Genomic DNA, 22978 nt, shown 5'->3' with positions numbered 1-22978 from the left:
CTCTGAACGTCCGGTCGGCAGCGGAATTCAATTTAACGAATTGCAAATTACGTCGGTTCCGCGTAACGGCGCGAAACCGGTCTTCCCGTCGCGCCGACGTTTCCCTTCTCGTTTTATCTTTCTGGAGCCCGCCCGAACTTCAGCACCGCGCAGATAAGAGGTGCCCCTTTAACGCGTAATTTCATGGAACTCCATATTTCGCCGGCGCGAATAATCTCGGACAAAAAAGCCCGTTCCATATGCGACGTGCTAAGTGCTGGCAAAGGTCAGAGGGCGTCGGTTAATGAAGCGCTCCTATTTTCACCAGCACCCACCTCGCAATTAAGCCGCGGCGACCAAATGTATAATAATAATAATAATAATAATAATAACAATAATAATGGTCGCAGCCACGTTACGGTAAAGCGCCCCGGCATTACGTTATTCCGACAGTAAACCAGCAACGCACACAAGATCGTTCCATCGGAACGCTTGTAATCCGGCACTCCGTCCGTTGTTGTAATTTCGGGCAGCTATTCGCGCGCGTAACAGCGGAGATAACAATGATATTCGCCTTCGGAATAAAACCGCGTGCGTACGGGACGGAGATAAAACGCGGCTGACCGCCGACCCATTACGGGAGAGCGCGCGAAAGCGGTATATATCGGGGACCGCGGTAGCTCGCGCGATAATCGCGATAATCGTCGGGTCAACGCTATTCCTCCGCGTATAGCCGGCGCCGACGACAAATAATTACGATAATGAAAACGGACTACCGCGTAACACATTATAACGCAGAAGGGAATAGACGCGCTTGAAAAGCGCCCGCGTTTAATGCGTCCTCCACCGGGAGAATTCGTCGAGGGAGTGGCTGTCCGTCCCGGCACTCATCGTGGGTTGACGCGCGAGAACCTGAGATCGCTTTCAAAGCACAAAGTCAAGATCCCAGAATTAAGAACTCTCATAAAGAAAAAATATTTCCTATTATTTTTCACTCCATTGTTCTATTTTTTCTATTTTTCTACTGTTTTCTTCTTGTTATTTTCTATCACTTTCTATTGTTTTTGTATTATTTTCTATTGTTATTATTTTCTATTATTTAAAAACAATAAATACAAAGTCAAGATCCCAGAATTAAGATCTCTCATAAAGAAAAAAGGTTTCCTATTATTTTTCATTCCATTGTTCTATTTTTTCTATTTTTCTATTGTTTTCTATGGTTATTTTCTATCACTTTCTATTGTTTTTGTATTATTTTCTATTGTTTTTTATTATTTTCTATTATTTAAAAACAATAAATAAGACGAAAAAAACTGAGATCCTCTTTAAAATATAAAGTCATGATCCCAAAATTAAGATCCTTCATCAAAATAAATATTTCTTATTATTTCTCATTTTATTGGTTTTTTATTATTTTCTATTACTTAAAATAAGAAATAAAATAATAAAGTGGAATAATAAATATATAAGTAAAAATAACAAACAAAATAATAAATCGTGAAAAGTTTCTCAAAGCTTTGCCTTTTGTACACGAAAAATTGTGATATCTATACGTGAGATGAAGAAAAAAACTCGTAGACATTTTTTAGTAAGAACACAGCGGAAAAGTGATTGGCTCTCGTAGAGGCAGCGTGCTAAATTGAGCAGCGAAGAATAAGTGATGCCAACAAGGGATTAATGTCGTTAGGACGAATTTACGTTGGTACGTTATAATGCAGCGTGCACAATTAATGTTGCAAAGGGAATAAAAAAGGCACGAGGTGCAGCACAGTTTTCGTTTGCCGACGAAGAGGAGAAACTCGATCGAAGACGAGCTCTTCGCGTGGATGCTTAATTAATACGAATGTCGGTTAGACGCGCATCCACCAGCGGTATAATCAGACGCGGCGCACTCACTCTCTTCCTCCCTCTCCCCCCTTCTCTCTCTCTCTCTCTCTCTCTCTCTCTCTCTCTCTCTCTCTCCCTCTCTGGGAGCAATGAAATGCCGGATAATTCACGGAGTGCGGTGCGCTCGCGCTCACGAGGAAATGCAATTTCAAGTCCGAGCCCCGCCCGCGTAATTCGCGAAGTCGTGGAAAATTATACTTCTTCAAATCCCGCGATTTCACGCAACAAACCGTGCACCGGTAATTGTTCTCCATGCGCCATTATGCGCTGTCTACGTAACGCTGCTCTTTTCCACAACGACCGACAGCGAGTCCGCCCCGTTATATTCCCTTCGCACGCGGCAAGACGCGCCCCACGTAATAATAACGTGAATGATTGCCAAATTTGCATTTCTCCATTTGCGCGCAGCCCGACGACAATCGCGCAAAACGAAAGGACACCGCGAAATTCGCACGGCGTAATCGAGAAAGACGTTATCCCTCTTCGCGTTTAGCATTTATTCGCGTTGCGATCGCTCCCTAAAACGCGATTCTCCCCCTCATGCAATATTTTTCCTTCTCCCCTCTCTCTCTTTGCAGATCAAGCTTCTTTCGACAGTATAATCATTGCTTGAAGCAACTCCTTGCTGGATGACATAAAAAACACGAATACAGCGAGCGGTTTCAAATCAAAGTTCTTTAAGTACTTCGTCTCACTCCATTCTGTGGCAAAGGCAGTTAAAAGGCACTGCCACCTAGCCGGGCAAATTAATTTTGACGAAGAAACTATAGACTGCGCGCTTTTGGAGCAGCTTCATTTCCTTTTTACATTTTTTCTCTTATCTTTATTTTAGCTTAGCTCGTAATATTTTCCCTTTGTGCTCAACGTTCTTCTATCTTCTTTTATTTTTTATGTGTTTTACACTTTCGTAATTAACCGTTGTTACTTTACTGTTAGTTACTTTGTAATTAACACACTGCTAATATTTATCGCATCATATGGTGAGAGAGAGAGAATACTGTGGTAACAGTCAAACTATGTAGTAATTAGTATAATTGCCAGATTATTTCGTGTTATTTACGAGATTATTTTGTTGGTTCAAACGAAGCATTTGTTTTACTAGTTATATCAGGAAAAAAATACTTGAAAATTTACCTACGAGACATAAGATTTATTTTTGTGAAATAACGTTTATTTCTGCGAGATAAACGTTTTTCTCCCATACAAATAAATTTTCAAGTATTTTTCCCTCAGTGCATTTTGTAATTATTATCAGACGACTTCTGATGCATATAATTATTACATTACTAACATTGATTACCAAATATTGCACTGAAACGCTCAACCAAGTACATTTGCTAATTACTTCAAAAAACTTTTTTAATATCTATCTATCTATCTATACAAGGTGTTCCAGTCTCGTCTCTACAATTTACAGCTGATCTAGTATCATATCGCGCGTGACTATTCACCAATCTTCTTTAATTAATACCTCGAGATTTATTGCGAATATCGCAAAACAATATTATACTTTTATATTCACGTCAATCCGCTCTACATTCCTACGATCGTTGCGGAGACGAATCTGGAACACTCTGTACATATAGATATAAAATATATTGACCTATCTATCTCCTCCATCCCTCTGAACGTTTCTTAAAGAACAATCAAGCTCGCGAGATGTCCGGATCAACGCGGGAAGCTCCGTGAAAGGATGGCGCATTCAAACAAATCGTTAACGCCGAGTCGACATCAACTTGCTCGGGAAATGTCGGACCAAAGGACTGGCAATGGTCCCGGAGACAGCCCGGACGAGCTCTCTCGGCACTTCTTCTCGCCGTTTCTTGTCCACGTGCTCGACGTCTCCCCTCTGATCCTCTTGCCTCTTTAGATTTTCGAGGGTCTCGTAAAACATGTCGAACGTGGCGGAATGCGCGCGCATGTGTATGTGTTCGCGTTGCTAAAGTCGTTAAAGCTGCTCGAACGGCAAGTAAATACTTTCGTTTCCCGGCGATACGTATTTCCCATCCAATAAATTCGCGTGCGCTCCCTGCCTCTCTCTCTCTCTCTCTCCTCCTCCTCCTCCCTCGCCAGAATGATAAGCCGGCACGTAGAGCAACTTTGTTAACCCGTCAACGTACCTTACGATATTCGCTGAATGAAGAGTTCCCGCCGCGGCGGTGTCGACGAGCACGTCGTTCGCGTTCATCTTGCCGTCACCCTCGGCGAGTATGATACGACGACGAAGGGAATTGATTCGGTTAAAAGTCCCGGAAGTACATCCCGCCGCTGCCGTCGTCGTCGAATATAACGGCGACGAATAGGGCGACGACGCTCGCGATAACGGCCCGACATTTAAATAGATTTGACATCACGCCCCAATTAAGAAGACAATTGGAGCCGCCTGCAGCTGTTGTTGCGCCCAAAGCGATCCACGGCTCATAAATATCGAGCGGCTTCATCAGTTTCTCATTTCAACAGGCCGATTCTTTCTCGCTGGTTCACGCCGGAGGGACAATTTAACCGTAGATTACCAATGCTAGTTGCACGGAGAGAATATTATTATTCTCCCCTTTTTTTTGTTTTTATACAGCTTTTTTTACAACTCTTAATGTTTTTAATCGCTCTCTTTACGAGAGGAGAATAATGTCATACACAGAGAAAAGTAATTTTGCTCTTTTAGCAACATCGTCGTTGCTACTGTATATTCGTAGTGACATCAAAACAATTTAGTTGACGTAACTAATTTTACAAATTATTCGTTATCAGAGCAGAGGTAGTTTCGTTGCCAGAATGGAAAAAATTTGTTGATTGTATTTGTCCTAAGAATCACGTTAATTTGCTATTGATGCGAAATAATGTATCCTTAGCAAATTTATTTGTTATCGGAGTAAAACTGCAATTGCTTATATAAATTTATCATTGTTCTTATAGCAAAATAATTTGTAGATTCAGCAAATTATATCCAGCAAATAGTGATTAGTACTCTTAGCAAATCTTTTTGCTGTCCACATAATAACGAAAAGATTTTGCTAGACCAGCAGAACATTTGCTGGGCCAACAAATTATTTTTCGTGTACCAATTATGTTCCGTTACGAAATTGTTATTCGAAGTGTAAGTCGCAATGACTAGCATTGGCGATCTCAGATTTTAATGATGATCTTCTGAATATTCTTGAAGGCTGGTGGGGTAAAAAGGGTGCGCGGTTTCGCGCTTTAGCGAAGTCATAACGTTCGTGATATCGAAGTCACCGCCGAAATTTCGGCGGAGAAAAAGGAAGGCTCAGCGGGCGGGACAATGGAAACAATAGATGGGACGTGTTAACTCGCGGTGTGAGTGTTCTCACAGCTGCAATACTATCTTTGAACACGGGCCGGCGAACTCCGGAGGAGAACGCGGAAATGAGCCGTAGAAAAATAGCATACGTTTCGTTTCAGAATATTTGTAAAATTAAAAACGAGGAGGAAGGATATATTAGACGGGAGAACGTACAGAAAAGAGCGCGGAATTCTAACGATCGCGCCGAGAAAAAGCGGTGCGACTAGTGAAATGTATCGAGTAACAGAGAAAGACATTATTCCCTTAAACGCGCGCGCATAAATTACAGAAATATAAAAATAAAAACAAATTGTATAAATAATTTGGAGTCGTTTATAATTCGCAGATTAATTGGTATGAATGATGCGCAGAGAGAATAAAGTAAAATACGTAAAAAAAAGAAATAAACAATAAGAGAAAAAGAGAGAGACGGACAGACAGACAGATAGACAGACAGAGAGATACAGAGAGGCAAAAAGACAGAAAGAGAGAGAGATATATATCTCCATTAAGGTCGTTCTATGCTGCGTTCGGAAACGTCACTCGAGTACTCTCCCTCTCTTTTTATCTCACTCTTGTATTTCGCTCACTCCAACGGCTATCGTCTAGTAGTATGCACACAGTGCGTGTTTCCGCACGCAGCTCTACATTAGTTGCAAGTCGATTGCAACTCTTGTTGCGACAGCCAATCAGAAGCGTCAATAGCACCATTAATCCTTCCGATTGGCTGTCGCAAGAAGAATTGCGTCCGCTTGCGATCGGCTTGCAATTAATGTAGAACGACCTTTAAATATACTTCTCCGCTTTTATCCTTTCGTAGATACACGCGCGATCCAGCGGCATGACTCATGAGAGAGGCCCATGCGCGGCATAGCCGATACGTTGAAGCAGCAAGCAGCAAGCCGCTATTTGGCAGGCCTTTCTATTGGCGATAGGTGGGCTCAGGAGAGGAAGAGAAGAGGAGAAGAGAGTAAAGCTCCTGTCAGAAGCTCCGCCTTGAAATCCAATTTCGAGCCTTGGGCTGCACCTTCGACTCTATTTTCGCTTGTCGCTCTCTACTACCGCGAACGTGGTTCTATAGCTGTCTCCACGGTCGTGGTATGCGCGACGCTCTTCCACCCCGCCTGTGAATTTTTGCCGACATACCTCGCGATGTGAGAAAACTCCCTTCTACACTCCTGTTTGTCTCGGATCATTTCGTGAAGGTTACGACTTAATTACATCGAGGTTGCACGATACGGAATTTCTTTTTGGTTCTTTTTACGCTTTTTATTTTGAGGATTAGGCTTCATTGAGTTTGTTTTATGAAATAGACTCTTTCTCACTCCATCCCTCCCTCCCTCTCTCTCTCTCTTTCTCTCGTTACCTCGGACTGTAAGCTGATCTTTCGCGAGCGAGGATGTTAATTATAATGTTCCGCGACGCGTTAAATCCTCCAACAATAATTGGCCTGAGTCCCTTTTGGTAGCAAACAAACAAACGCCGGTGTTCATTACAGTGAGTCCGCGGACGGTCGATTAAGTGCACTTTGCGATTTCGAGTGTGCACTCCAAAGGTAGCAAGAAGAAGCAGCTGTGCGCGATATTTGAACGGAAAATACGGTCGCGATCGCCAATAAATATCTAACATTTTCCAATATGACTTGCGCGCGCTCGGTGGCAAGGAAACGACCGGAAAGGATAACGGTGAATCGAAGTAATTCCGAGTCGCTCGTTCGAGCGACCGAGCAAAATTATGTTATCGTCGACCGTTGTCGTTGCATTATTTTTGCTACTCCATGATTGGACTCCCTTACGCAATAAGAAACCGATATTTTCAATCAAGACGCCGCGACGGCAATATCGCGCGCGGGTCGACGTTAACAGGTGTCGACGGGAGTAGCCTGCGAATTCATATTGAAACTGTCGAAGCTAGGGAACATCAGGCCCTTGTCGGAGAAGGGCACTACACTTTATATTACTTTACCAAAATTTAGTTTCATATACAAACACCACACGGAAAAAAAGATTTGCTAATATATGAACAACTAAAAATATCAACTGCAGGAGCAAATTTTTCTTGCTTTCATAGTAAAAGTTATTTAGTTGTGATAGCTAAAAGATTTGCTGATATATATATTAGCAAATCAAAAATATATTAGCAAATCTTTTAGCTATTACAACTAAATACTTTTACTATGAAAGCAAGAAAATTTGCTCCTGCAGTTAATATTTTTAGTTGCCCATATATTAGCAAATCTTTTTTAAAAATAACAAATATTTTTTTTCCGTGCATGAATAACCCGCGCGGTATCATATTGAGTTGTGCAATAATTCATTTCGGATTTTCTCTCCAGATATAGTGAAGCGATTATATTTTTAAAAGGGCGGACACACATTATCTCTCTTTCTCTCTCAATCTCTCGGACGCCTCTGTCGCAGAGCTGACACTGCAGCGGCCGCTTCAGAGACAAGAGCAAATGATAACCTTTTGAAGTCTGAAGCTAGTAATTTTCAACAGTAACCAAAGGGAGCGTACATAATAAAAAAGATTAAAAAGAAACGCCTTCTCTATTCGTATCTCGTGTATGAAAAGATGGCAAGGTAGTCTGACCGGGCACACTTTCTTTTAAAATTTACAAGTTACAACTTTTCACACAATAATCGATTGTGACTAACATGATAAAGACAAACATCTTGTATGATGTTTTGTGCCCGTATTGAACCATATATTTTCTTCTGCAATAATCGAAATACGAACATACGGCAACATGTCCAACTTGATTCAAAGCAAGTTGGCACAGCAACTCGAGGTAAGAAGGCCACATATAAAATATTGTATATATTCTGATTTATAGTTTCGGAGTGAAGAGACAGCCCCGCCCCGGCTTTTTAAATAATGGCCAACTTTCCCTCGTTCGTCCATATGTACGATTTCAATAGCTTTATGAATGAAATCTGCTTTTATCACCTGGAACAGTGTATCACAGACTTACTTTTAAAAATATAATCGCTTCACTATATCTGGAGAGAAAATCCGAAATGAATTATTGCACAACTCAATATGATACCGCGCGGGTTATTCATGCACGGAAAAAAAATATTTGTTACTTTTAAAAAAGATTTGCTAATATATGGGCAACTAAAAATATTAACTGCAGGAGCAAATTTTCTTGCTTTCATAGTAAAAGTATTTGGTTGTAATAGCTAAAAGATTTGCTAATATATTTTTGATTTGCTAATATATATATCAGCAAATCTTTTAGCTATCACAACTAAATAACTTTTACTATGAAAGCAAGAAAAATTTGCTTCTGCAGAAAACTTCGTCCTAACACGACGTCACTTAGCTTAATTTACTCACGATGGAGGAAACTAATACGAAATTTCGAGACGCTGAAAGTATGTATTTTTGGTTGTTTCAGTTTTTTTCTATTTTCTAACTGCAATACTGTTCCAATTTCAATGGAACTCAGAGAAAATATTTATGTTTCAAAAGGAATATTTTGCAATTCCGTTTCCACTGCTTCCCTCACGATAATCACACAAAGACAACTAGCCCCGGCCTCCTCAATACCACTGGTCTAACTCTGTGCAGCTCTGAGAGAAATGACAAATCATTCCGAGAAATAAATTGCACGAAGTGATCCCGCGAGGCACATCCCTTGGAAACAAAAGTTCGTTCGCTCAACGGCGACCGCGTGGTGTGAAGGAAGCTTAATTCTTCTCGCGTGAAAGTCGTGACAAGCGACGTGAAAGAGTGCCGCCGTGCCGTTTGCCGTGTCACGCTAATGCTCGCAGTAAGTAGAATCAGATAAAAACCAGTTAATCCATCTTATGTCGCGCTCGTTGCTTACAAGCGTTAAATTACGAGATTTACGACTGCCTCCGGCACATTGGTTACGATAAGTGACTCGAATCGGCAGTTTAGCTTTTTACCGACCGAGATTCGATCTGGAGGCCGCGATGAGAACTATATATAATAATACAACTTCATAATATATAATGCAACTTCACAATGAAACTAAGTAAAAAAAAAAGTAGCAAACACTTTTGTACACTGAGAAAAAATTTACTAAATTTCAAAAAACGTTTGTTTGGATAGTACTATGAAGATATTTGTTTAAATTAAGTAATTAATTTCTAAAATTAAATAAAGAAGTTTTAAATATAAATTTGTTTCTTTAATTTTAGAAAATAATTAATTTAAACAAATATCTTCACAGTACTATCCAAACAAACGTTTTTTGAAGTTTAGTAAATTTTTTTCTCAATGTATATATTATTTCATCATTATAGATTCCTGAGTCGAAATTTGGGTTCTACTTTAATCCTGCAAATTTCGTCGAACTTGGAGGATCAATGGGAAAAAATCTCGAGATAAAATAAATAAATAAATACAGTATTAACACTGTAAGACTACTATTTAATGAATTTCAGTCAAAGTGGTCAAAATAATGTTACTGAAAAAAATACGTAAATTTGAAGATAGAGAAAGACTTTCTACGTTCTTTTAAATTGCATTCAACATCAATTAAAAGTACTAAAGGCACCGTTATAAGTTTAATAAAAAACTCATTTTGATTTAAAAAATCCTATTTTAATTTATTTTGATAGTAAATTCATAACAAAGCCGTCATTGCTTTGGTAATTCTAATGTTAAACAGATTACTATTTTTTTATGAGAAATCTTTAGTAGTTCAATGTTAGTATTGTTTTTTACAAGAAATTGCAAACCCGTCAATTACTTCGTAATTAAACAACAAGCTGTTGTTCCGCATTAATACTACAAACATTTATTTTCTGCCGTTTTTTTCGTACTGAGATTATACGGATTCTTTCATACTGAAAAGAAGCTCACTCATTCAAACATCATTTAACATCCGATTATCTCAGATGTCTAACGAAGATTGAACGCAGTTAGACTGAGACGATCGGATACTAACGAACAAGTCCTTCTTTGTCTCTAAAACAGCACTAAGTGACGCAATTCCTGGCACCAAAAGGCAACAGTCTGTATAACGCCCCGAGATCCTCCATTGTGTTACGTTCGAGTTCGCTGGAAGCTGCAGGGTTAACGCGGAGCCGAAATCTCGGCTCGGGTTACGAGATGTATACGTGCCGCTCAATTACGCGAATATAAAGTTAAATTGGTCCAATGCCATAGATTAGTCCGCGCTCGTGAAATTAATTATCGTCCAGTGCAAATTACACGAGATTTCCCGCGGATGGGTGGAATTCTCTCGTCGGATATTCGCGCGTCGATTATAAATCCGCTAACAGCCGCGGAGAATTACAAACTTCACGTCGAAGCGACCTACATGGAAAATCCCGCCTGTTTGAAGGCAGACATTACGGCGGCTTCGGGGGCCCGCGCGATATAGCATAGTTTACGCACATCTTCCCCGGTCGAAGTTCTCTCTCTAATGGCGCTCCGTGTAATTCTCAACGGCAGCTGCGCGATGAGGTGCGTTCAAGCTCTGTCTGTCGACATGTCGACCGGTACACTTAAACGGAACGTCCCTAATTAGCCGCTACGAAATACTCAATAGAGAGTCCCGTTCACTCCTCTCCGCGGCCGCTCAGGCGCTCGCGGTATCGCTAATTGGAATTTGTAACGAGTCGCGCGCACAATGAATAGAGCGAACAGGTTTTTCCCGAACGCCCGCGCGAGTTGCATTATGTAAAGCGCGCCGTTTTTAAGGACACAGTACCCCACATACCTACTATTTCTGTTCTATTTCTCCCTCTCTCTCGCTGGTTGCTTTTCCATGTCACGAGGAGAGCGATTCGCCTCGCCGTTACGCCGGTGACATTTGCATATCTCAGCTCGAAAAGAGAGGCAGGACGACAATTTGTGAAGAGGTAATCGCTAATGTGTACTCACCTTCGCGTAGTCGATTTTCAGTGTGCAGCAGCCCGAGTAAATGTCAGCCCCGTGAAGCGCCTCTTTCACTCTAGTTGCAGATTCTACCGAATCAAACGTGATGGCCGAAGAGATCGGTTAAGGATTGTATGCTTGACAATTTGTGGGCAGGGAAATTAACTTCGGTAATTTCACTTTGGCGGTCGGTTTGGAAACCCACTCAAATCACAATAAATTTGTCATTCGCGCGAACACGGCGATGATATGTGAATCTTGAGAGGCGTTGCTGTTATCGAGCGTTATAATTTGCGAGAGAAATAACTGATAAAAATAGTTCAAATTTTTGTTGCATATTTTGTTCAATATCGTGAGAGTGGAAAATCTGATGATAACACGTGAAATTTGAAAAGTATTGCACTTATCGAGTATTATATAATCTGCACGGAAAATAACTGATAAGAATAGTTCCAATTTTTGTTGCACGTTCAATATCGAGAGCGTCAAGTGAAAAATCCGACGATAACACGTGGAACGTCGCACTTATCGGACGTCACAACTTGCAGAAAATAATGAACGAGCGTAATTTCAAGTTTCATCAATCTCGCGAAGTTATTCTATCGGGCGTTTCGCTTTTGATATCGCGTGCATTAAATGGCGCTGCTCGTCGAGGGAAATAAGACCATGCGAAATGTTGCGAGCGGACACGACGGCGGTACGGCGCGATCGACGAAATATGCTGGAACGTAACGCACTAACACGGAAATTTCAAGGAGTTCGCAACCACAGCCTGGCACAGCGTTACTCTCCCACAAAGTGGTCGTTGCACAATGTAAATGGCGATAAAACCCGGCGCAACGCGATGCCTAACGAATTTATAGTCGCACGGGACGCAGCACGGCTCGACTATTGCCCGGATCATAATACAGAATATATTCCGCCACGTGGAGATTTACCGAAAATACGACTCTGCCCCTCTCCCTCTGTTTCTCTTCCTCCTCCTTCCTTCACGCACACGCAACATTCTCACACAAGTAACACATTCTACCCAAATGCCACACGCCGATCTTCTTGAAACTTTGCACACATGTAGTACATCGAAAAACATTAGACATGTATTTTTTTATTTTGGTTAACAAGGCATTTTAAGATTAGAAAACGCATTCGAAAATTTAACACTCTATAGCACAATGATAACTAACGCTACTCCTGAGTCATTCTTTTACAGCTTTTATTCTATTATAATTTTATTGTCTGAATGTTTCTGAAGTCGCTAATTATGATTTTGACATTAGTTTAATTATGATTTTGACATTTTGACATTAGTTAATTATGATTTTGACATTAGTATCGTAATCGTAATCATGGGGTAAAACTTCTTCGAAACTGACTTTGAATAAAGTCTTTAAAATGTCTGCGATTTCGGTCCGCCATTTTGAACCTCGCAAAACTAATGTCAAAATCATAATTAGCGACTTTAGAAACATTCAGACAATGAAATTATAATAATGTCGTAAAAGCTGTAAAAGAATGACGCTCAGGAGTAGCATTAGTTATCATGGTAGTATAGAGTGTTAAATTTTCTAATTTAAATGCGTTTTCTAACCTTAAAATGTCTTGTTAGCCAAAATAAAGTCTTTGAAATGTCTGCGATTTCGATTCGCCATTTTGAATCTCGCATTTTTGACTAATGTCAAAATCATAATTAGCGACTTCAGAAACATTCAGACAATGAAATTATAATAGAATAAAAGCAATAAAGGAATGACTCAGGAGTAGCATTAGTTATCATGGTGCTATAGAATGTTAAATTTTCGAACGCGTTTTCTAATCTTAAAATGCCTTGTTAGCCAAAATAAAAAAATACGTGTTTACTGTTTTTCGATGTACTACACGCAAAAAAATTTCGAAATTGATTTCAATTTGGTGCAACCAAATAGAAACCAACTGAAAATTAAATGATCAGAAACGATATCTCTACTATGAAAAGTAATATTTCTGTTGTCGCAACCGTAAATATTCGTCTGAAGATTCAAGGATAGAACTCGGTTGAGGCAACTGAGAACCATTAACTATACAGAAGCCTCATAAAAGAATTTTTCTGTTCCTACAGCCGATTTTTCATCTGATCTCTGAGCAACCGAAAATTTGGTTGCACCAACAGAATTGTTTTTTCCGTGTACATGTGTGCAATGTTTCAAGAAGATTGGCGTGTGGCACTTGGGTAGTGTTACTTATCAGTGTTACTTGTCAGTGTCGAGCACGCGCACGGAGCGTCGAACGGGTGCGAGGAGCAAACGAGAGGAGCGGAAGGAGTTTATGGCGAAAAAGTCGAGCCTCCCGTCTCAGGACCGAATCCCCGTTATAAATCTTCATTACGCCGGTAACTGTCGCTGCGTGTCTTGACAAAGTTTCCGGCGCTCGGAGAAGCGTGTCAGACGGCGAGTTGATCCCGCGGGCTTCGGAGTTCACCGCCGCCACCTCGAGCTCGAGCGTGGATGCGTTTTACTGCGGGGGACCTTTGACTCGCGCGCTCTGTCGCCTCCGAGAGTTAGCCGTGTAAATCAAATTCGCGTGAAACAGGACAATACGCTCGAGCGAAGGGCCGACCGTTTCGCGACGTCATTTGCGGGATTTCCCGCGGACATTCAGATCGCTCGTCGTATTGCTCGATGGGATTTTCCCGCGGCGAATTCCGCGCGATGAGAACACATCGTGTCCCCTTATCTTCGTTTTCTCCAAACGAAATTATACCAGCGCGCGAGACTTAAATCGCTCTCTTTTCTTTGTGTCGTTTGGGTGAGACGGTATTCTCTCAATAAAATTAGATAATTTTATTAAACGGACTAATAAGAGTCTTACACCGATCTTTGTGCGGAAATGAAATTTAACAGACAAAGTATCTCCTGACTATCGGTTTTGTATCTCCGCGCAACCCTGCCGACCCTTAAGGGCCGGTTTTTCAATAACATACGGAAAAAAATAATTTGCTGGCCCAGAAAATTTTCTGCTGGTCTAGCAAAATCTTTTCGTTATTACGTGAACAGCAAAAAGATTTGCTAAGAATACTAATCACTATTTGCTGGATATAATTTGCTGCATCTACAAATTATTTTGCTATAAGAACCATAATTTATATAAGCAGTTGCAGTTTTGCTCCGATAGCAAATAAATTTGCTAAGGATATATTATTTCGCATCAATAGCAAATTAACGTGATTCTTAAGACAAATACATCCAACAAATTTTTTCCATTCTGGCAACGAAACTACTTCTGCTCTGATAACGAATAATTTGTAAAATTAGTTACGTCAACTAAATTTTTTTGATGTCACTAGGAATATACAGTAGCAACGACGATTTTGCTAAAAGAGCAAAATTACTTTTCTCCGTGCAGTTTAAACTTGGATTCAAGTTTAAACTCTATTCCAAAAATGCGCTTGTTTTGTCTAAACCGAGTTTCAGTTAAAATCTAAGTTTAAACTATCATTGAAGAATCGGCCCTCAGTGATGGCCAACTTTATTTCGTTCACCCATAATACTTGCTTTCTATTATTTTATGAATGGAAATTTTAGTACCCGAAATAATGTACTATTCATTTGTAGAAAACTTCAATCTGACTAATAACACGTCACTTATTCACTCACGATGTACAATATTAATAATAAACTTCGGGATGCTTGAAAATATTATTTGGCTGCTCCTAAGTCAATATTTTTTCTATTTTTTAACTGCGATGTTGTCCCAATTTTAATGAAAGTCAGAGAAAAATATTTGTGTTCTGAAAGGAACATTTTCGTGTTTCCACTCTATTCCTCTCACGACTAATATACAGGGTGTCCGGTAACTGATCGAGCAACCGCCGTGTACGAGTAGAACGGGTCAAAATAATCATAAAAGTTATATATTATTTTGAAATTTTCTCAACATTTATTCCATAATTAAAATGTACGAACGAATAAGCGCATAAAAAGCGGTAGGATAAGCTCTGTGTGTAAAAGAAATGGCTTACCTCTTAGCAACGATGAGTAAACAGCTGATTTCGAGGCGGAGTAACAAGCGACGCGTATACGTTACTCGAAATCAGCTGTTTACTCATCATTGCTAAGAGGTAAGCCATTTCTTTTACACACAGAGCCTGTCCTACCGCTTCTTGTGCGTTCATTTGTTCATACATTTTAATTAATTATGGAATAAATGTTGAAAAAATTTAAAAATGGTATATAACTTTTATGATTATTTTGACTCGTACACGGCGGTTGCTCGATCAGTTATCGGACATCCTGTATAAATAAAGCATATGCCAACGTACACTTTGAAATCAACTAAATCCAGTTTCCCTTAAACTTTCTTTCCGAGCAAAGACCAACATATGACTCTTATTAGATATTGTTATTCGATATCAAAGTCTAAATCAATAAGTAATATATTTATCAAGTTATTGAGGTATCAAACCGCTTCTTCGCGCAGTAAAATCTGCAAACGAAGAGGTGGCAATGCCTAACTAATTTGTTCTACTGTGAGAAACTGCAAAAATACGTGCACGCGCGCGTTACAACGGCCACTTAGTGGGGGAAGAAACGACCCACCATCTCCTCATTTGCCGTTTACAGGCTAAGTAAATCTCCGCGAACTCTGAGCACAGATACCGGCGATTTCGCTGATACGTCCCACGGAAAAGTTTCACGGCTCTGTTAATCCTTTATACACGAACACGCAATATCCGCAGTCGTAAAGTAGTATTACGCCGCTGCGCAAAGAGGGAGGCACACACTAGCTGCACCCCCCGGCGTGCATCGTCCCTCTCGGTGATTTATCGCGAGCGGGTAATGCGCGAGCGCGCCGTTGAATTTAAAGTGTTAATTTGCGCGATTGAGATTTACACGGCGATTCTCGAGATTAGTATTAAAGCGAACCGCCAAATTTGCTCGATCGTTGCGCGCGCGCAGCGCCACAGAGTGTCGGGCGAGCAGAGGGTGTATAGCAAAGGATATTCTATCATGGCCTGCACGCCATTTTTCTTGAAGATCACGATGCGCTGCACTTGTCCGGTGTTCGCCGTAATCGCGTGCAATACTTCCTGCAACAGAAAAGGAGAAGCAACATTTTAACGGGCGTTCAGACATGGCGGATATTTCAGAGTCCTGCTGTTTCCGTGCTTTGTTGATTTAAAAGGCAGCGCGCGAGTTGGATCCTCTGAAAAATACCGGGAAATACCTGGGAATATCTAGACTTGTAGATCGGAGGGGATTTCTACGTGACTCGAATTCCGAGCGGAGCATTCCGCAGGAAATAATCATGAGAGATGCTGCCTTTTGATCAACTTAGGATTTGCGAGAGAGATATTTTTGCGTGTCAATCTGTCGCCGTTCTCTCACACCATTTTGTATTTCGAATTCAGATCGTTGATCCGACTCGATTCTTATTCTACTAGAAAGCACGCGCCACTTAATTCTTACTATTTTGAATAGATATGCTAACTATATCATATTATATACCAAGCGCTTTATTTTACTTACGTAAATACCTTAAAAACTAGACATTATGGAAAAAAATGTTTCAAACAAAAGTTTGAGTGTTGGGAGGGAGAAAAGGGAGGACAAGCTTGAATTTTCAAAAGTGGCCTTTTTCAAGGTTACTTGAACGCTAACTTTGCTTTTCAAGTAATAATTTCTATTCGATCATTTGATAGAACACAAAGTTTTACGTAAAAATTATCATGTGTGGACAACACATGTGTGGTCCCAAGTTCATAGTTTTTACGAGTTTTTACGAGATACTTAACAATTATTATTATTTACTTAATCAGACAACATGCAATCTTGGTTTCACAAACAAAAGTTGCTATCCATCAAAACTGCAAAAACAAGAATTTTCAGTGTCATTTGAAGATAAATATTCCTAAGGAAAAAATTATTCTTCTAAATTCGAAGGAGTGCTAAATTCTATATAATGGAGTGATTTAAAGCATATGTGGCGAAAACTTGATTGCAGCTGTATGCAAAACAATTTTCGTCTGAAGTTTGGTTCTCTTCATTCTTTTCGGTTTAATTTTTTTTTCTGTCGTTTCGTCAGAAATATGGCCAAAAATTCGTGAAACATCGGCAAGCCCCCAAGAGAGATCGCATCGTCGATCGTCGCGCGGACAAAGACAAAGACAAAGGACGAAACTTTGCGATATGCACTTTCGTTAACAAAACTTCCCACGTTCTCCCCATATAACCGCTCATATATCACCCCTAGGAATCATTTCGGGATATCTCATCGTTCAAAACAATCATCATTCTTCTTAGTCCGTCAGTGAGACCTGTCGTCGCGGGCAGCGGCGATAGTTCTGAAGCACCTCGTATTTCCGTTAACCCATTTCGAGTACATGATCGATGCGCGTCATATATCATAGGCGCTGCAAATCGAACGAAGTTTACACGATGCGTTTTCTCCGGGGAATCGAGGCGCATGCACAAAGTCGCCGAGGCATAAGTTCGATCGCTCTCGCCGCAGCGCTCGCGATAAGTCTGAACAACAAGTTCACGTAGCGGCGAGAGCCGAGAGGTCAAGGGGCAACGAAACGAATCGCAAGCCGCATTCGCATGCGTCCGCGAGCGTTGCGAGGAAAGAGTCGGCGACGTTTCGACGCGTTTCTATCTCGCTCGCGGGGGAGACGCGTTGCGACCAAAATTTCGAACTTTCGATATTAGAAAATTTCGATATTAGAAAAAATACGGGACACTCGCAAAAATATAATCTTGTTATCAGCGAAATTCTCTCATAAAAGATCTCAAGAGGGTTCTTCCAAAGTCACAAAAAGAAAATATTCCAACATTCAAAGAAAAGAACTCTAGTTGCAAGACGCTGTTTCCTGTAATGCCTTTCTCCAAGGGGAAACTTTTACTGAAAGAGTACTTTTCCTCTAATCAAGTGAACTAGTAGTCGGAAATTTACTAGATGTTATTCTGACTTTTTTCTCTTTTGAATCAAATAGGTTTACTTGAAGCAAAATGCCTCTTCATGCGCGATACGCGGCAAGTAATGCTTGTAGACGAAATTCCTTTAATTTTGAGAATATTGTGCTTAGAATATTTTGGTTTTGATTTTGGAAGAATTCTCTCTTAAGACACAATATATAAGGGAAAATTCATCAGAATTCAAACAATTACACTACTTTGTAAAGTACAATAATTTTTCCCTGAAATTCTATATTTATAACTGATGGTTTAATTATGAATATATCGCAATCAGATAGTATAATTATGAGCACTGCAATCAGTAAAATCTCGCTAATTGGATCAGTTAATAATAGAAAATCAGCTGAATATTTACTGATCATATCAGTGAATTAATTCTCTTATTGATTCAACAAGAAACAGTTTTATTGGTCCACTTCTAGACAATAAGGACGAGATTATATATTTTTGAGAAACCACTCAAGATGACGACTGCGATTTAATCCGCAAATGAAAAAACAATGGTTGTATTTTTAGGTACGTTCGATATCCCGTTTCATATTTCATTTATGGATTTGTGGTGAATCCCGCAACCGCCATTTTTCGCGGGCTCTTATTGACTTTTGAATCAATATTTCATTCGATATCATTAATTTTTGGTTAAATTCTCGATACCATTAATTAACTTGGAATTAGTGATATCAATTTATGAAATAGAAATATGAGAATTTATTATATCGTCTGTTACATGTATTTTAAAAAACTGTCTGATTTTATCGGTTGTCTGCGCGTACAATTGGCAAAGTTCAAATTTATTTAAAAACAGAATGACATGTGACTGTTGCCTAATTTACAAAATCTCAAATGCATAAAATATTTATTATAAGGAAGATTAGGTGGCCTCCAGAGGTATGTTGCCCATGTACTTTTTTAATATTTATCTTGAGAAAAACACTGGAGATAAAGTCGCGAAATGAAGTCGCGAAGTTCTTTTAGAACATAGATACTTTTCTCTGAACTCCATTAAAATAGGAATAATATTACAGTTAGTTAAAAGTAGAAAAAACCTGTGATGCAGTAGTAGCAAAGTAAATTTTCGTGTCTCTCGACATTTTACATTAATACTCTCCATCGTGAATGAATTAAGCGACGTGTTACTAGCTAGAATAAAATATCTCGTAAATGTATAATATATTCTGTTTCGTATAATAAAAGTAATTTTCATTAATAAAATAATTGAAATCGAGCATATAGGCGGACTAAAGTAAAGTTGACCTATAATTAAGGGCCGACGGGACGCAAACCTCTCGCGGAGACCTTGAAACTACTAATCAAGATAAATGTTTTATATGTGGCCTCCTTAGTCCTTGTGCTACTGAGTCCGGGGCATGATGGTCAAGTCGCTGTTATTCCAGAACAAAATATGACAGGATAGTGACGGGGCAGTAAGGCACGACTCTATCATGTTTGTGCGGCCAGTCATAACAATTAGATGCCTGAGAAGTTGTAACTTCGAAATTCTGAAATGTGAGACATCTAACCCCGATCTTCCCTATCTCCGAGAAATTGAACATCGTCACTTGAGAATCGTATCGGCTACACGTCGCTGCTTGTTCACATTTCGGTTATTCCATAACAAAATATAACAGAATAATGGCGAGCAGTAAGGCACGTAGGAGAGGGCTGTCTTTAAACTGAGAGATAAAAATAGTTGGAATAACTATAATCTCACTATATTTTGTAGTTCGTTTTGGCCTCAAACATATATTTATAGTTCATCTAAACATGAAGATATAGTAAAATGAACACAGATTTATAGTCACTATCTTATTACTCTATATATATGGTAAAGCACCTTTTGGGAATATAGTTACATGTACATATATTTGCCAAATATTCCAATTGTATTGACTATATAGTTAATTTCTCTTATCATTCAATATTTGCTACCTTACTATATTTTTTATTTCAAATAATTATAATTCCTGGTAAAAATTTTACACGGGTCAGTTATACTATGCTTATATTGTAAATATTACAAATATTATGGTAATATTTACTATAAAAATTATATTCCTAACCTATAATCTTTTTACTATGCCATTATAGTTCCAAATATCATACATTTTTCTCTCAGTGTATCATGTTTGTGCGATCAATCACAATTAGTTGTTTGAGAAGTTGTAACTTCGAAATTTTGAAATGTGGGACATCTAACCCCGATCTTCCCTATCTCCGAGAGATCGAACATCGTCACTTGAGAACCGTATCGGCTACACGTCGCTGCTTGTTCGCATTTTGGTTATTCCAGAACAAAATATAACAGGATAATGGCGGGCAGTAAAAGGCACGTAGGAGAGGGCTGTCTCTATCATGTTTATGCGGCCGGTCACAATAGTTAGATGTCCCTGAGAAGTTGTAACTTCGAAATTCTGAAATGTGGGACATCTAACCCTGCTCTTCTCTATCTCCGAGAGATCGAACATCGTCGCTTGAGAATCGTATCGATTACACGTCGCCGCACGGAACGCGACAGATCAGAGACGGAATAGAGGCGCGACGTGTCCACCTTGCACTAATTTACATTGCAATTAGCAGTTTCTAGTTTAATCCTTCATCGGTATAGTGCAGGTACGAGGACGTATTTGGGGATTAACGGCCAGCCGAGCGTTTCGACGAATGGCATGATCAAACAACTATGATTCCCAGAAGTCAATGGAACGTTAACGAGTAAAATATTATTCAATCAGCAACATATAAACGCGGATCCGATATGTTATTGCTCCATATCATATTTAACAAAATAATAACTGAAATTGTGTGGGACAAATCGAAGTCTCAGTAATCTATAATAATACATATAACACCCGATGTGTTTCCATCGCGCTTTTACAACCCAATTCAGGTTCAAAGAATCACGATTTATTTTATTAAGCAGCTGTCAATATTGATGTACCAAAACTCACGACTACGTCATACCAAAAGTCGAGCGCGGCAAGTTAAGTGCACTGAGACGTCGATAAACCGTGACACATTTTATTTCAAGACTCTCCCGATAATTGAGAGCGTTTAGCGGTAAACGCGTGCGTGTTTACCTGTCGAGTTAGTGTGGAAATCTCGAATTTGCGCGGCACGAGTGATGACACGACGTGGCTCGCTGCCAAAATAGCTTCTTCTTCTTCGTGAATTCTTTGCCTGCGCGCGCGCGCATCTTTCGCGACCAGACGAAAACATGCAACTAGTTGCAATCTAATGTGAGTCACGCCGTTTTACCCGAGAAAAATACAATTCGCGCCGCGTTTGATGCAGCTCGAATGTGAGACGCGCCGATGTGCTATCTCGCGTTCGCGATTAGCCACGCAAGCGGACAGTCGAGAGTGTCGTCTGAATAATAGAGCGTATAAATCGTCAATCGCGGCGAGTGAGCGCAATTTTCTGCTACGAGATGTTTAGACACGATTATGTCGTATTATGTCATATTGATTACAAACATTACGACCAAGAAGTATATCGTATGTGCGAAAACAGTTCCAACTACTGAATAAAAGCTGTATTGAGTTTTTTCCACGCAGTATTTTTACAAGTAATAAATGTGCATTAAAAGTCAGACAATAACAGATGTTTACGCAAACAGCACATATCTCTACCAGGAACACGAAGAGAAAGATAAATATTCAAGTGTATAAATATTCGAGTGCGCTGAAACGTGCTGAAATACGCAGGACTTGAGTGTGCTTTTTGTGAGAGCGCGCTTTAATAATCCACTTCGCGGTCCAACCGCGAAGGCGACAAACTGGCCAGAGAGGTCCCTCGGGATCTCTTCGCAGCCGAGACTCTGAAACTTGAGCTCGTTAATTCGGCGTTACACGAAACGTATCATGCGCGCCACCAATATGCACACGATAATGCTCTCGCCTCAAGCGGTCGGTGGCTTTGGTGGTTCCCCTCGCGAACATAAACCGTCGTGCGACGAACACGGGGTGCGTTCTCGTGCAACCTCGAAACAGAACCAATAATTCAAGTTCCCTCCTTCGCGTCTTCGATCGACCTGCGACTTGGGGAGGTGGGGGCGAGATGCGTCGATTGAGCTAAAAAACAAAGACGAGAGAGCGAGAGAGCGAGAGAGTAAGAGAACGAAAAAGCAAGAGAACGAAAATGGAAGAGAGCTAGGAAGAGAGAGGAAGAAAGCGAGAAAGTAAAAGAGGAAGAGAGCGAGAGAGCACGAGAATAAAGCTTGATCTACAATGTGTTATTTGCTTCTTGTTTCTTTATCTCTTTCTGACTCACACCTTAAGCTTTAAGCCTGATCTACAATATGCTCTTTTCGTTCTGTTTTTGTCCCCTGTCTTTTTCTGCCTTAAAGGTTAAGCCTGATCTACAATATGCTCTTTACGTTCTGTTTCTTGTCTTCTATCTTTTTCTGGCTTACAACTTAAGGTTTGAGTCAGAAAGAGATAAAGAAAAAAAAAAAGCAGGAAGCGAAGAGCATATTGTAGATCAGGCTTTGAGCCAGAAAAAGACAAGAAACAGAACGCAAAGAGCACATTGTAGATTAGGTTAAAAAAAGCGAGTGCGAGATAGCAAAAGAGCAAGAGAGCGAGAGCAAGAAAGTAAAAGGGGTAGAAAGTAAGAAAATAAAAGAGTAAGTGTGATAACAAGAGAGCAAAAGAGCGAGTGCGAGGGAGCAAGAGAAAAAGTACGACGGAGCAAAAAAGAGAGTGTAAAGCCTGATCTACAACATACTTTTTGCGTTCTGTTTCTTATCTTCTGTCTCTTTCTGGCTTAAAGTTGAAGGTTGAGTCAGAAAGAGATAAAGAGAAAAGCAGATAGCAAAGAGCATATTGTAGATCAAGCTTAAGGAAGCAAGAGAGCGAGAGTGAGAGAGCAAGAGAGAGAGCATAGAGAGAGAGAGAGAGAGAGAGAGAGAGAGAGAGAGAGAGAGAGAGAGAGAGAGAGAGAGGAGGGGAGAGAGAGAGAGAGTGAGAGAGAGACTGACTAACTGACTGGTGGATGGTCAGGGGGCGAAGGG

General features: G+C 40.1%; 1 protein-coding gene across 2 annotated transcripts in view; it reads right to left on the bottom strand.

The window, feature by feature from the left end:
* Positions 1-22978, bottom strand: part of LOC116840356 (heterogeneous nuclear ribonucleoprotein L) — a 336043-nt gene that overhangs the window by 186238 nt on the left and 126827 nt on the right. For both annotated transcript variants that reach the window (XM_032806975.1, XM_032806976.1), the window contains exons 4-5: positions 16000-16085; positions 11030-11126 (exon numbers count right to left, since the gene is read on the bottom strand). In XM_032806975.1, coding sequence (XP_032662866.1) covers positions 11030-11126; positions 16000-16085 — 183 coding nt within the window. The remainder of the gene's footprint in view (positions 1-11029; positions 11127-15999; positions 16086-22978) is intronic.

Source organism: Odontomachus brunneus, unplaced genomic scaffold, assembly GCF_010583005.1.
Source record: "Odontomachus brunneus isolate Ranch 3 - 2012 unplaced genomic scaffold, Obru_v1 Obru_scaffold_009, whole genome shotgun sequence".
In the NCBI taxonomy this organism is placed as follows: domain Eukaryota; kingdom Metazoa; phylum Arthropoda; class Insecta; order Hymenoptera; family Formicidae; genus Odontomachus; species Odontomachus brunneus.
This window is presented reverse-complemented; position numbering and strand designations above follow the sequence as displayed.